This window comes from Mastomys coucha, unplaced genomic scaffold (assembly GCF_008632895.1).
Source record: "Mastomys coucha isolate ucsf_1 unplaced genomic scaffold, UCSF_Mcou_1 pScaffold23, whole genome shotgun sequence".
NCBI lineage: Eukaryota > Metazoa > Chordata > Mammalia > Rodentia > Muridae > Mastomys > Mastomys coucha.
The window spans coordinates 117,700,223-117,715,975 of record NW_022196906.1 but is presented as its reverse complement, the minus strand read 5'-3'; the positions used below and the strand labels follow the sequence as shown (position 1 = coordinate 117,715,975).

The 15,753-nt window shown below is 38.0% G+C and overlaps 1 protein-coding gene across 1 annotated transcript in view; it reads right to left on the bottom strand.

The window, feature by feature from the left end:
• Sacm1l (SAC1 like phosphatidylinositide phosphatase) overlaps positions 1 to 15,753 on the bottom strand; it is a 67,184-nt gene that overhangs the window by 44,337 nt on the left and 7,094 nt on the right. Inside the window, exons 2-4 of the mRNA XM_031345761.1 lie at positions 10,798 to 10,895; positions 6,799 to 6,873; positions 5,013 to 5,140 (exon numbers count right to left, since the gene is read on the bottom strand). Of these exons, the coding sequence (XP_031201621.1) occupies positions 5,013 to 5,140; positions 6,799 to 6,873; positions 10,798 to 10,895 (301 nt within the window). The remainder of the gene's footprint in view (positions 1 to 5,012; positions 5,141 to 6,798; positions 6,874 to 10,797; positions 10,896 to 15,753) is intronic.

Here is a 15,753-nt window from a genome sequence, read left to right as displayed (position 1 = left end):
AAAAACAACCAAATAACAACAACAAACATAAGCCAGTTGGTGGTGGCACACGCCTTTAATTCCAGAACTTTAATTTCAGAATGCAACTTTAATTCCAGAATGCAAAGGCAGGTAGATCTTTGAGTTGGAGGCCAGCCTGGTCTACAGAGTGATTTCCAGGACATCCAGGGGTACGCAGAGAAACCCAGTCTCAAAAAACAAAGGGGAAAAAATGTTCTTATTGCTGTTGAGGCCTGCTCCTTTTAATATCACTGTAGCCATTTTGTACAGTCTCCATTTTGCTCATTAAGTGAAAGTAAGTTCAGGTTCTCAGACTCTACTTCCCAGAAGTAACTATCCATAGCTGACACTGAAAAATTCTCCTAAAAGGACCAATCAGCTTAAAAGTCAGCTGATAATACTTTGTTTAGTTAGCCAAATTATAGTACTGCTTCTACCCTTGCCTTCTGATCTTCTTTGTTTGTTTGTTTGTTTGTTTTTTTGAGACAGGGTTTCTCTGTATAGCTCTGGTTGTCCTAGAACTCACTCTGTAGACCAGGCTGGCCTCAAACTCAGAAATCCGCCTGCCTCTGCCTCCCAAGTGCTGGGATTAAAGATGTGCGCCACTACTGCCCGGCATGCCTTCTGACTTTCTGAACTTGGTTTTTCCTATAAAAAGCCTACCCCAAGAACAGACTAGCACCACAATTAGGATCACAAGTCCTTTGTTATGGACCTGATCAGTCTTGGGGTATTCATTCAGTAAACTATTCTTAACTGAAATCAGTGTTCATATATGGTCTGTGTGGCAATCCCCGAATCCCAACAATTACAAGTTATATATGAATAGTGAAAGTAATGTTAGTATTAAGCAAATGTATTTATATCTCTGACATACAGCCTCATCATACAGCTCATCTGGGCCTGAGCTCTGGCTCCTTCTGTCTTAGACTCTATTACAAGTGTGTACCACTACACCCAGTAGTAAGGACTGCTGTGTACAGTTTATAACTCAAACAATCAGAAACATAAAAACTAAAAAAAAAAAAAATTTACTTCAAAAAAAATTGTCAAGAAACCTGAGCAGTGCCTGCCCACTGCTCCTTGCCATTTATGATTGAGAATATCTACTCTGACATTGGTAAATGTTACCAACTTTTCTAAAGTCTAAAGGAGTTTTTGGCATTTTATCCTTTGCACTTTGAATGCCATATAATACTCTGGCAGTTTCTTTAACAGAAAGTGTGTTATAGTTATCACTTGCCCTTCCTTTCTCTAACAGCCACTCTGTTGTGATGGGTAACTGAACCTCTGGTTTTACTCCCAGTCTCTAGACTGGTAACTGCTATATTCCCCTAGTCAAGCTACTCCATGGCTCCATCATTATGTCCAATTTCTTTTTTTTTTTTAAAGATTTATTTATTTATTATATGTAAGTACACTGTAACTGTCTTCAGATGCACCAGAAGAGGACATCAGATCTCATTGTGGATGGCTGTGAGCCACCATGTGGTTGCTAGGATTTGAACTCAGGAACCTTCGGAAGAGCAGTCCGTGCTCTTAACCACTGAGCCATCTCTCCAGCCCCTTTATTTTTTTTTTAAAGGTTTATTTATTTTATTTGTATGACTACACTGTTGCTCTCTTCAGACACACCAGAAGAGGACATCTGATCCCATTACAGATGGTTGTGAGCCACCATGGTTGCTGGGAATTGAACTCAGGACCTCTGGGAAAGCAGCTGGTGTTCTTAACCTCTGAGCCATCAGCCATCTCTTCAGCCCCCCATTATGTCCAATTTCAAAGCACTTTCAGAGTTATCATTTTTGTTTGTTTGCACTTTCATGTTTGCTAAGTTACTTCTTCAGTTAATATGCCACGGTCACTAACATTTACTGTGTTGTTAGGGCTGTAGTGTTAACTAAACCAAGTAACTGAAATCTGTGGACAAAGGAATGAACAAAGAGAAGAGTATGTGAAAATATATGTACATGCTCTGTGCACACACACACTCTCTCTCTAATGTGTGTGTGTATATCTGTCCCAAGGGATTAACAGTGAAGAAAACTTTTTTCTTTTTTTAAGATATTTTCTTTATTTACATGTCATATGATATCTCCTTTCTCAGTTTTCCCTCTGAAAAAAAGGAAAAAAAATAAAATAAAATAAAACAAAAATGAAAACAAAAAACAACAACAACAAAAAAAACTAACCCTAACCCTAACCCACCCTCTCCTGCTTCCTGGCCCTGGCATTCCCCTACACTGGGGCATAGAACCTTCACAGGGCTAAGGGTCTCTCCTCCCACTGATAACCGACTTGGCCGTCCTCTGCTACATATACTGCTGGAGCAATTAGTCCCACCATGTATACTCTTTGGTTGGTGGTTTAGTCCCTGGGAACTCTGAAGATACTAGTTAGTTCATATTGTTGTTCATCCTATGGAGCTGCAAACCCTTCAGCTCCTTGGGTCCTTTCTCTAGCTCCTTCATTGGGGACCCTGTGCTCAGTCCAATGGATGGCTGTGAGCCTCTACTTCTGCATTAGTCAGGAACTGTCAGAGCCTCTCAGGAGAGAGCTATATCAGGCTCCTGTCAGACAGCACTTGCCTGCATCCACAATAGTGTCTGGATTTGATGGCTGAATATGGGAAGGATTACCAGGTGGAGCAGTCTCTGGATTGTCCTTCCTTCAGTCTCTGCTCCATAGTTAGTCTCTGCAACTCCTTCCATGAGCATTTTGTTCCCCCTTTTAAGAAGGAATGAAGTATCCACACTTTAGTCTTCCTTCTTCTTGAGTTTCTTGTGGTTTGTGGATTGTACTTTGTGTATTCTGATCTTCTGGGCTAATATCCACTTATCAGAGAGTGCATACCATGTGTGTTCTTTTGTTATTGGGTTACCTCACTCAGGATGATATTCTTCCAATCCATCCATTTCCCTAAGAATTTCATAAATTTATTTATTTATTTATTTATTTATTTATTTTTGGTTTTTCGAGACAGGGTTTCTCTGTGTTGTCCTGGCTGTCCTGGTACTCACTCTGTAGACCAGGGTGGCCTCGAACTCAGAAATCCACCTGCCTCTGCCTCCCAAGTGCTGGGATTAAAGGGGTGCGCCACCACCGCCCGGTTCATTGTTTTTAATAGCTGAGTAGTACTCCATTGTGTACATGTACCACAATTTCTGTATCCATTCCTCTGTTGAGGGACATCTGGGTTGTTTCCAGGTTCTGGCTATTATAAATAAGGCTGCTATGAACATAGTGGAGCATGTGTCCTTATTACATGTTGGAGCATCTTCTGGGTATATGCCCAGGAGTGGTATAGCTGGGTCCTCTGGTAGTACTATGTCCAATTTCTGGAAGAAACGCCAACCTGAATTCCAGAGTGGTTGTACCAGCTTGCAGTTCCACCAGCAATGAAGGAGTGTTCCTCTTTCTCCACAACCTCTCCAGCATCTGCTGTCACCTGAGTTTTTTATCCTAGCCATTCTGACTGGTGTGAGGTGGAATCTCAGGGTTGTTTTGATTTGCATTTCCCTGATGACTAAGGATATTGAACATTTCTTTTGTTTTGTTTTGTTTTTGTTTGTTTGTTTGTTTTTTCAAGACAGGGTTTCTCTGTGTAGCCCTGGCTGTCCTGGAACTCACTCTGTAGATCAGGCTGGCCTGGAACTCAGAAATCCACCTGCCTCTGCCTCCCAAGTGCTGGGATTAAAGGTGTACGCCACCACCACCCGGCTGTTAAACATTTCTTTAGGTGCTTCTCAGCCACTTGGTATTCGTCAGTTGAGAATTCTTTGTTTAGCTCTGTACCCCATTACAATAAAGAACCTCTGTTGGAATCACCACCCAGGACCTTAAGCTGTACTACAGAGCAATTGTGATTAAAAACTGCATGGTATTGATACAGTGACAGGCAGGTAGATCAATGGAATAGAATTGAAGACCCAGAAATGAACCCACACACCTATGGTTACTTATCTTTGATAAAGGAGCTAAAACCATCAGTGGAAAAAAGATAGCAGTTTCAACAAATGGTGCTGGCTCAACTGGCAGTTAGAATGTAGAAGAATGCAAATTGATTCTTTCTTATCTCCTTGTATAAAGCTCAAGTCCAAGTGGATCAAGGACCTCCACATCAAACCAGATACACTGAAACTAATAGAAAAGAAAGTGGGGAAGAGCCTCAAGCACATGGGCACAGGGAGAAATTTCCTGAACAGAACATCAATAGCTTACACTCTAAGATCAAGAATTGACAAATGGGACCTCATAAAATTGAAAACTTTTTTCTGGAAAAAAAAAGAAATGGAAAACAATTTCAACCTTTTTATTTTTGGGGGGGGACAATTTCAAAAGTATCTAATGCTTTATTTTTCTACAGTGATTACTCAACTAGGGCCAAGTATTAAGTTCTTTCATTTTTATTTATTTTTGCTTTTTCAAGACAGAAGTTTCTCTGTGTGCCCCTGGCTGACCTGGAATTCGCTCTGTATACCAGGCTGGCCTCCAACTCAAAGATCTGCCTGCCTCTGCCTTCCAAGTGCTAGGATTAAAGGCATGCATCATCACCACCCAGCAAGTTTGAAGATCTTGGGCATTCTATTTGTCCTTTTTTATCTCTAAGAACTTCATAATTTAAATTTTTCATTATTTAAAAATAATACCAACAAAATATATAAACTTTTAAAAATTTATTTTTAATGATTTTTCTAAAAAATGCACATGTTTCACCTACACGTTTGTCTGTGTGAGGTGTCAGATCCCTTGGATCTGGACAGTTGTGAGCTACCATGTTGGTGCTGAATACTGAACCCAGAGTCCTCTGGAAGAGCACTCAGTGCTCTTAACCATGGAGTCATCTCTCCAGTCCCTTAAAGAATATTTTCATGGATAGGTAGAAACGTAGTAAAACAGCTTTATTTACAAATTGTTTAATGACTAGGCTTATAAGAAATCCATCTAAATTTTACAACCCCCTACTGCATTGCATTTTTGAGCTTTGTAATTAATAACTACTAAAGTCTTACCTGAATATCAGTTAAGTGCAACATTGTCTTCTTATAAGAAAGAACATCAAAATCTGTGGCTTTCCAGATTGCATGATTAAAAAATTCACCTACTTTCACCTTTTTGGTAATGACAACAAGATAATTACCTGAAAAAAAAAAAAGGACAAATGTTTAAAAAGAAAATACAGAGTGGGGCTGGGGATTAAAGTCAGTGGTAGAGTCCATGGGTCAGCATGTGTGAGACCGTGGGTTTGAGTTCTAGTATATCACAAAAACAAACAGAAAACACAAATTAATAGCCCTTATATGTAAACTTTAAAGCCTGGAAAAATGAGACTGTATTGAGCTCCTCCAATAAAAGGCCCATTTTTAAAAGCATTCTTAAAGTTTATGAGTAGAAAGAGTAATATACATTTAGAAAAAAATCCTATTAAAAGGACAATCAATGTTTCTCAAGAAGATAAAAGCAAACCTTTTGATATCCAAAGAATAGAGCTTAACTGGTAGAGAGTAGAGAGAAAATGTTTTTCTCTCCCATCACTCTCAAGGCACACAAGACTCTGCTTATTGCTGTTTTCCAAGCTTGTACCTTGAAACACCAGAGTTCTCTACACCATTCCTTTGTCCTCATTACTCTAAATGGTGCACAAATGTGCTAGGGCAGAATACCTACCTAGATACTGTGAACTTACAAAGGAGCAGTAGTTAGAAATCAGCATCACACCCATCTTTACAGCCCATCACCACACCAATCTTTACCCTGATCATTAAACACGATTCCCTCACCCTTCCTTGTGTGAGACAGAAAACAGAAGTTGGGGTCTTGCTCATGATAAGCAAATACTACCACCAACCTATAATCCCAGATCTCAGATTAATTTTTATGATCTATGGGTTCCATGTTCTACCTCCAACTGCCCTGCCCAGAGGTTTTACTATATATATCTTTCCTAGAAAATGTCATACTTTACTACAGTATCTTACTACTTGTATATCTCCATCACTAGATTGTGAGCTACAAAAAGAAAAGGAACATTTGAAATCTATTGCAACCAGCACCTAACATTGTGACTGAAATTTAAAAAAAAAAAAAGAAAAGAAACTTTTTAAAAGTTCAGTAAAAAGAAATTCAAATGGAAATGCACCTTGTTGTCTATGTCTATAATCCCAGTGCATGGGAGGCAGAGGCAGGATAGTGAGTTGAAGGCCAGCCTTGAATATAGAGTGAATTCAAACCCAGCTATAGCTATAGATTAAGACCATGTCTCAAACAAATACCTTCTTAATAACACATACCAAATATTATAATGTAACATATGTTGTTGTTTCAAAGGTTGGAGGGTTGGCATACTCTGATAAATCAATATATTAAAATTTTTTAAATGAGCCAGACATGGTGGTACACGCTTTACTCCCAGCACTTGGGAGGCAGAGGTAGGAAGATCTCTGTGAGTTCCAGATCAGCGTGATCTATATAGCAACTTCCAGGATAGCCAGGACTATACAGAGAAACCCTGCCTCAAACAAACTAACTAACTAGCTAGCTAATTAACATTAAATGTTCTCAGAATTTATAAAAATTTATGAGCTTTCAACTGTAGAATAAAATCAAACATGAAACCTTTAAAAAGAATACATCAGGATGACAAATTTAACTGTTTAGAGAATATATTTTTTTTAGAAACTAAGGACAAATACTTAACCTAGAGATTTAGCTAAAGAATGACAGGAAGAACATTTTTTTCATTATCTAATGTTATTCATTCATTACTTTCTTTGCTCATTATGGCATATTTTCTCTTACCTGCCACCAGATGGATTGTGCCCATTATTCCAAATATTGGTCTTGTAACAGCAGAGGGGGGAACATCTTTTTTGACTTAAAAAGAAGAATAGAAAAAGCTCACCAACAAAATAGAAATCTAGTTTAAGTAACTTCAAGTAAATCAATTTAAATAATTTATTCTAAAAACAAAAACTAGCATTTTTCATTAGTATCAGACCTCCATTTTTTACAGAACATAAAATAAAGAAGTCCATGTGATATTAAAAAGAAGATGGTATCAAAAACAACATACTCGAGTTTCCTCATCATGTAAGCTGTGGGTAATTTCTAATGTTGCCAGAGACTGAGCACTATCAGTCCCTTTAAAAGTAAGCCGGTAAGGATTTGAGACAAGAGTCTCATCTTCACACAGAAGGAGAGCTGTCCATCAATGCCTGAGAGTCAAGTAAATAGAGGAAGCAGGAGCCTCCTCCTCCCGTGTCTAGCAAGTGTACACAGGCAGGCAAAAAGGCAACATACTACCCTGAATTTTCTCAATAAAATTGTATCTTAGAGAATGCATTTCAGAATTGTTAAACTTTAAACCAATAAGTTTCACAGAACATATTTTGTAGTAATTTTGTTTAGAAAATAATGCCCCACAGGCAGGTAGGAGAATTCCATATCAAACAAGCTTGTTTTGGTTGATTCAAATTTAAATACCACTATTCATCTCTCACACACTCACATGAGAACAGAACTCTGAGGGACAGTAAAAGAAAGCAGACACCCTCTAACACAAAGTTCTCCAAGCTATGTTGCTGAAAAACTTTATTTTATTAAGCTTTTTTTTTCCAGTTTTCTTTCAACTTATTATCTACCCGAATCTCACTACTGTAAGCACAAGTCCTGGTCCTTAAATTCAGTGATAGTAGTAATTCTCATATTCTAAATAACTAATTCTAAATAAAAATACTAAAAATGGTCAAGATCCATTTATGTTTGTGCCCATAATTCAACTGATTTAACAATAATATTCTATAATTACCAGTATGAAAAGTAGGATTGAGGGCTGCAGAGATGGATCAGTGGTTAAGAGCACTGACTGCTCTTCTGAAGGTCCTGAGTTCAAATCCCAGCAACCACATGGTGGCTCACAACCATCTCTAATGAGATCAGATGCCCTCTTCTGGTGTGTCTGAAGACAGCTGCAATGTACTTAACATATAATAAATAAATAAATCTTTTTTTTTTTAAAACAAAACTAGGAATGAGTTACACATCAAGTTCAAGGATAGCCTAGGTTACATAGCAAGATTGTATCCTCAAACAAAGAAAAAAAGGAAAAAAAGAAGAGTGCCTAAGCAATAAACAGCTCAAGAGAATATTTTGTCCTGAATATACTGAGATTATTTGGCAAACTCAAATGTACTACAGGTAGAATGGTAACATTTATTGACCACAGCAAGTAACAATAAAACTGTAGCAATTCTCAGGATATATGTTGGTATGTTGGTTTTTCATGGAAGAAAAATAATCTATTTTCTATGGCCACAGTCTGCATTGCTATTGGTGAAGAGAAACTGGCTGAGAAACAGCCAATGGATTAGCCCCTCACCATCACTGACTTTGTATCAAAATTACTTCACTCCATCAAGGACCGTTGGTACTATCACCTTACATCAAATCTGTCTTGACCATAACACTTCAGTCTACTAAAATGGAGCTATAATCTCTACCTACAAGTAAAGTCATTGCTAGTCCAAAAATAATTGAGAATACCCTTTACTAAAACATTTACAAAGCAGCAGCATATCATTAGTTAGTAAAGGAGTAATAGTGTTGAGTGGTATAATACATCTCTGGAAGTATATTAATAAGAGTAAAAATTAATCAGCTACCTAGAAGAGAAACTATTAAGCAAGAGAGACAGGACATGTTAATTATCAACCTAAAACAGAACTCTAATAGCATTTATCAAAGAAAAACTAAGGTGCATATAGAAATAACCAGTTGCTCATACATATGGTTAAGTTTATTTGTATTTTTCTTACACCTTATTAATCTACTGAAAATATTTTTATATTTTAATTTACCTATTGAAACATTATTACTAAATACATACTCTGGCTATTCAAATCTTTTGAGATAGGACACCTCTGTTGGAGTAACGTTTTTGTACACTGTGTAAAGATTATCCTTGTATTATTCAAATGCTGATTTCTGAATTGGCAGAGATCTGATTACAGGCCAGATTTTGGTATTGTTAAGCATCTCCTGCCTTAGCATTTTGTAAACAATGGTCTCTATCACCTTCTGGTGGGTTAAATAAAGAGCTGAACAGCCAATAGCTAGGCAGGATTAAGGCAGGACTTCCATGCCCAGAGAAGTGAAAAGGTCTTAAATGGTGAGATGGGACCATGGGAGTCATCATCAGGACATGGAAGGAAGTGATGCCAGGCCAGGACTAAGATGAAAGGTAATGGGCCACGTGCCTAGTAAGTAACCAGGCCAACACAATTGAGTTAAAATGGCTCTGCTCAGTTATAGTGCTAGAAGCTTATTAATAAAGGTCTCCATGTCATTATTCAGAACAGGTCTCAATAGATAACCCTGGCTGGCTTGAATTTATTATGTAGGCCAGGATGACCTTGAATGCACAGAGATCAGCCTGCCTTGCCTCACAAGTGCTAGGATTAAAAAAGTGGACCTTCAATCAGGCTGTGGTGGTACACCCCTTTAATCCTAGCACTCGGGAAGCAGAAGAGGATCTTTGTGAGTTCAAGGCCAGCCTAGTCTATAGAGCAAGTTCCAAAACAGCCAAGTCTATACAGAAAAACCCTGTCTTAAACAACAACAACAAAGAAAGAAAAGTGCACCTTCAAAGATTTTCTTAAAAATAAGAAACATAGAGCTGGAGAGGGGGCTCAGTGGTTAAGAGCACTGACTACTTTTCCAGATATCCTGAGTTCAATTCCCAGCAACCACATGGTGGCTCACAACCATGTGTAATGGGATCTGATGCCCTCTTCTGGTGTGTCTGAAGACAGCTACAGTATACTCAAATAAATAAAATAAATAAATCTTTTTTTAAAAAAAGAAACATACAACTGCCTGGAAGTGAACTGGAAATGTTAAATCAATAAAATATAACATTCTAATATGACTATCCTAGTACTAAACCAATGAAATGAAAAATTCTAATATGCTATTACTTAGTGTTTAATAAATGAAATAAGAGATTCTAATATGCTATTACCTGGCACATTGTCACCAAAACTAACATTAATTTCTTCAGAACTTAGATTGTTCCATAAACACAACTGAGCAAAAATATTTTCCACACCCAAGAGAAGCAAAAAATAAAGTTAGATTAAAAATAAACATTGCAGCCGGGCGGTGGTGGCGCACGCCTTTAATCCCAGCACTTGGGAGGCAGAGGCAGGTGGATTTCTGAGTTCGAGGCCAGCCTGGTCTACAGAGTGAGTTCCAGGACAGCCAGGGCTACTCAGAGAAACCCTGTCTCGAAAAACAAAAAAAAATAAATAAATAAAAAAAAAATAAACATTGCTTGCAATATTTACAAGTTTTAGTTATAAAACTTTTCAAAACAAAACCAAAAGCAGCTGTGAAAGTTCCTGACACTTAAAACAAAAACATCTTCACACTCATTCAAATGTTAGCTCTAGAAATGAGTTTATATATTGAAATCAAACCTATCATAATACAGATAAACAAAAATAATTCTGGCCTAGACATGGTAACATGCACCTTTAATCTCAGCACATGGGAAGTAGATGCAGGAGGATCCAGAGCTCTGGGTCAGCCTAAGCTACATAATGAATTCTAGGATATCCTGGACTATATAGCAAAATTCTTTCTCAAAAAACACCTCCCCCTAAAATTAATTGAGGCAGCAAGAACTAAGTTTTCTAATAAGATACTCAAAGAGCCTCTAATGATGCACCACTCACAGTCTTAATCACTGTGATCTCAGTACTAAATCTTTCTGGAATGCTGAAACTAAGCTAGACATACCTGCAAGGGTGACCTCTGTGGATACTCGGTCAATGATGAGTACATCATCTGCTCCATCATCACAAGCTTCCACATAAAACTTTTCAGGTGTAATATGTCTAAAAAAAAAAAAAATTGGCAGGCATAAGTCAAATAAAATCAAGACAAAAAATTATTACAACAAGGTTTTAGTGCAGCATAATTTCCTACTTCTAAATAGATGGTACTACTAAGTTCATTAGCCTTATGAATTTACACAGTAATTAAGATGTTAATAAGCTTACTACATGGTAAAAAGGGTTAGGGATATAGTTCAGCAGACGAGTACTTGCCTTGTCTGCACAAGGCCCTGCCAAACAACTGAGCATAGTTAAGAACTAACTCAGGAAACATGAAGAATTAACAAACAGGAGGGTAGAAAGGTGGACACACAGTGCAGATGAAGCCAACCTTAACTAGAGAAGTGAAAAGCGAAGCTGCTGCCATGTAGGCAGAGTTCAAGGGCTCTATACACACACACACACACACACACACACACACACACACACACACACACACACACACACACACACACGCCCAAAAGCTCCCACTAATTTTTACCACTGATTTACCAGACCTCAAAGTTGTGTGTGTGACAGCAATCTCAGGCTATCATTCTCTTACTACTTAGCTTTTCTATTCCCATGATTCTGCCTCATTTTGTCTGAAAAGTCTTACACAAATCCACATCACCATCACTGACATCATTTCCTACTTACCTAGAATATTATCTGGTATTACAAAAATGTATCCTATAGCAGAATTTTTATATTTACTGTTTCTGAGTTTTCTGAGAAATAGGCAATCATTGACTACTCAAATATAGCTAACATTCATTTATCAATTAATAGTAACTAAATTGTTAATATTAGAATAGATGAATAGAATAGAATAGAATAGATTCCTTCATTTTAAGGTGCATGTTAACAGAATGAAAATTAATATCAAGCAAAATATTATACAACAAAGGCAAATCTGTTTCAAATTACAATATTCAGTAGTTCACTTCCTTTTATTACCAGATATATTCCATTAAACAGACATATGGCCATTTCTTCATCCCTTGTTGACAGGTATTTGAGCTAGTTTTTTGGCTTCAGAGTTATATTAGTAATGAAGGTGCCATAAACAACTGTTAAGGTTTGGTCTGTTACTATGTATTATAATGCTAACTTTTGTATCCCAAGGTTTAGTTGCCTTAAGAATGAGCAAATTCTCACATACACCAGCTTTTGTTGTGCAAACCTTGCTCCTTAATTTAAAATTATTGGTTGAATAAAGATGTCTACAGCCTAAGCTGGGCAGAATAGTTCAGTTCGAAGGTTTGCAGTCTGAGGCAGAGACCATGGAGAGAGGGAGGAAGAGAAGAAAGAAGTTGCCATACATTAGGTGGATTGTGAGCACATGGCCATGAGGGCCAGCCAGCTGGAATGGGAGCAGCCCCGGTAGAACACTGCAAGTAATATCTTGGGATTATTGACAGGGAAGTAGACAAAACAGCACAGAGGACTGATATCTGCCCAGCTCTTGTGCTTTAGTATAAAGGTTCCATGTCTTTTATTTGGGAACTAAATGATCTAAGGTGGGGAAGAAACACCCAAATAATATTTGCCACAACAATCTTGCACAAACATTCAGTGAATGTATTCCTATCTGCTGAGTAACTACCCAGCATATTATGGTCATGTCCCACCAGGACAGTACATGTGTGTTTAACTTGTGCTGAGGAGGGAAAAAAAATGGGAGATTGTGTGCACAAGAAAATCTTGTGGGGTGGAGCATGTGCTCTGTATCTTAATACTAGCAATGATGATAGTATAAAAATCTCCATGTTTACCAAACTGTATATTTTAAATATGTGCCATTGGCCATGTGAACTAAATATCAATATTCAATAAATATTTATAATAAAAAGAAATATAATAAAAAGAAAAAGTAAGTCCTGAAGCAAAACAAAAGACTTCCTGACTCAATTGGCTGATTTTCAGTTTCTATTGTTCTAATAACCAGAACCAAAAAAAACTTGAAGAAAGAATTTATTTCATCTCACAGCTTGTAGTCCATTGTCCAGGGAAGTCAAGGCAGGAACTCAAACAGGGAAGGAACCTAGAGGTAGATGCTGATACAGAGGATATGCAGGAATCTTCCTTCCTAGTTTGCCCAGTCTAGTTTCATACAGTACTCAGGACCACCAACCCAGAGGTGGCATCACATACAATGGAATAGGCCTTCCCCACATCAAATAATATTTAAGAAAATGCACTACAGACTTGATGACAGGCTAAACTCAGGGAAGCATTTTCTTAATTGAAAGCTCCTCTCCCCAAAACAATCTAGCTTGTGCCAAATTGACATAAAACTAGCCAGCAGAAATAGTTACCTTTAACTAGGTCAAAGTCATTTCAAACAATGGTCTTCCAGAGTGAGGGGAAGGTGGCAGATGCCTGTGATTCTAACACATAGAGACTGAGGCAAGAATACCATTGCATTCAAGCCCAGTCTAAGCCACACAGTAAGATCCTGCTCACCTCCCTCAACTTGAGTCCCCATTCCAGTGTAACATTTACTGAGTAATGTTCATTTAAAAAATTATGTGCTAAGCATTACACCAGCATGGGGACTCGAAGACAAGTAACAAAAAAACACAAGAGAAATTTTGAATAAACCTGAAAAATAGACTTCTTTATAAAGTTTTTTGAAAAAAGTGTTCTCTCTAAAAAATGATGGCATTTTGAAAAACCTCATCATTTAGAGTCCACCCAGGGCAGAATTCTAAGTTCCCCTAACATTCTTATTTCCTATTATGTAGGCACTGTCCTAAAGATGGAATTAAGGTTACTTAATTACCCTTAAAAGGAGGAGATAAGTCTCAGGTGGTAAGAGTAGACCCAGTATGATCATGCCAGCTCTAAAAGCAGAAGACAAGAAAAGCTAGTCAGAAAACAGCAGAAGGGGAAAGAGAGTACCATCCTGAGAATGGTTTAACCAGCAACTGATGGCCCCTAAGGTAGAGGAGTTAGGGTACAAGGACAAGAGAGGCACCATTAAAACTAAGACTGATCTGAGGCTGATAGCCTAAAGAAATGTGGACACTTGGCTTCTCTACCACAAGTAACCAGATTTAGTCAACAATGTGAGTGAGCCTGGAAATTAGTTCTGCCTTCAGCCTCCTAAACACAGGTCTGTTGATATCTTAGCTGTTAGATAATATATGTTATGTTTGCTTTCTATTAGTGGGATAAAACAACATGACCAAAAGCAACTTAAGGAAGAAAAGATCTATCTGGTTTATAAGTTACAGTCCATCATCAGAGGAAGCCAAGGCAGGGGGAGCCTGAAGGTAGAAACTAAAACATCTGCTATGGAGGAAAGCTGCTTTTTTGGCTTGCTCAACCTGCTTTCTTACTCTACTTTGAACCACCTGCCCAGAGGTGGCACTGATCACAGTGGGCTGGGTATCCCACATCAATCATTAATCAAGAAAATGCCCCACAGACTTACTTAACAAAACATTCTGGTAGAAACATTTTCTCAACTAAATTTCCACCTTCCCAATGACTCTAGCTTGTATAAGTTGACAAAAAGCAAACTAACTAACCAAGATATTTGTATTGTTTTAAACCTCAAAGTTTATAATAATTTGGTAAAGCAGCAATAGAACAACATCATGATATAAAAGTTTTTCCTATAGAACCCAATTAACGTTCACCTTAAGCCTTGGTCAGAATGTGCCCACAAGTAGACATATGAGGGTTAGGATACCTCTCCCTGGGACACTACAGATGTACTAAACATTGTTAAAGCACAATCTCTTTATCTCACTGTTAATGATAAATCCTTTAAGTTTACATTTCTTGCCTAAGCACATCTTCCTGTAAACAAGCAAAGACGCTAGGGAAAGGAGGTAATCTGACTTTCTAATTGCCAGCTGCAGTGACTCTCACTTGCTGCTCTGGCTGTCCTGAGGACAAAGAATCAAAAACCAAACCAACCAACCATCAACAACAAAAACAAAACAAACAAAAAACTGCTATGCCAGTAAATCAGCCATCAGAAAACTCTTAGAGCAGCACTGACCATTTTGAAAACTCCCTGGACATTTTAGGTCTACAAGTGCTTGCTCTGGCTACCAAGAGTGTAGTCCCTGCCAAGTTGGTTTTAAGCAACTTGCAGGGGCCTTTTCCTGTACCACTTCCATCCAGAGTTGGGGGGAGGGGGACACTTCTTTAATTACTAGCAGAGAGCTACTGCTGTGATCCATGTAAAGTAGACAGTAGCAGAACAGATGTAAACAGAGACCATTTATTTATATAAAGGTCTGCTATGGTTGGCAAAAATGCTCCTTGTTGGGCTCATTTAGTGAGATAAATAAGAAACATCCCACCTCACCATGCTGCCTCTCACTGTTACCAACATTAGGCCCCCCAAGTCTCCAAGTGGCATTTTGTCATTAGTAATACAGCAATGATTATTCAATATATGATCTCAGAGATTAAACGATAGATACTGCCATACCACTACTATGATAACATCACTAAAAACATTCTCTCTTTATTTCTTATTTATAAACAAAACACATGTTTAGGGTTTTGAACACAAAATCTACCTGGTTTAAATCAAGTAAGGTTGGGCCTGGTATGGTGGCACATGCCTTTAATCCCAGCACTCAGAAGGCAAAGGCAGGAGGATCTCTATGAGTTTGAGAACAGCTTGATCTACATAGTGAGTTCCAGACCAGCCAGGCTACACAGTGAGACCCTGCCTCAAAAAAAAAAAAATCGAACATTGAAAACTTGCACCAATTTGTATGGAAGAAAGCCTAGATGCGAAAATTGACAGATGGACAGTACTCTACTGTTTGAGAGGTTGAGAAGTACCAGGGCTATATTTGCTTATTGGTGTTGGACTTTAATCAGGTGAAATGTATCAATAAAAGTC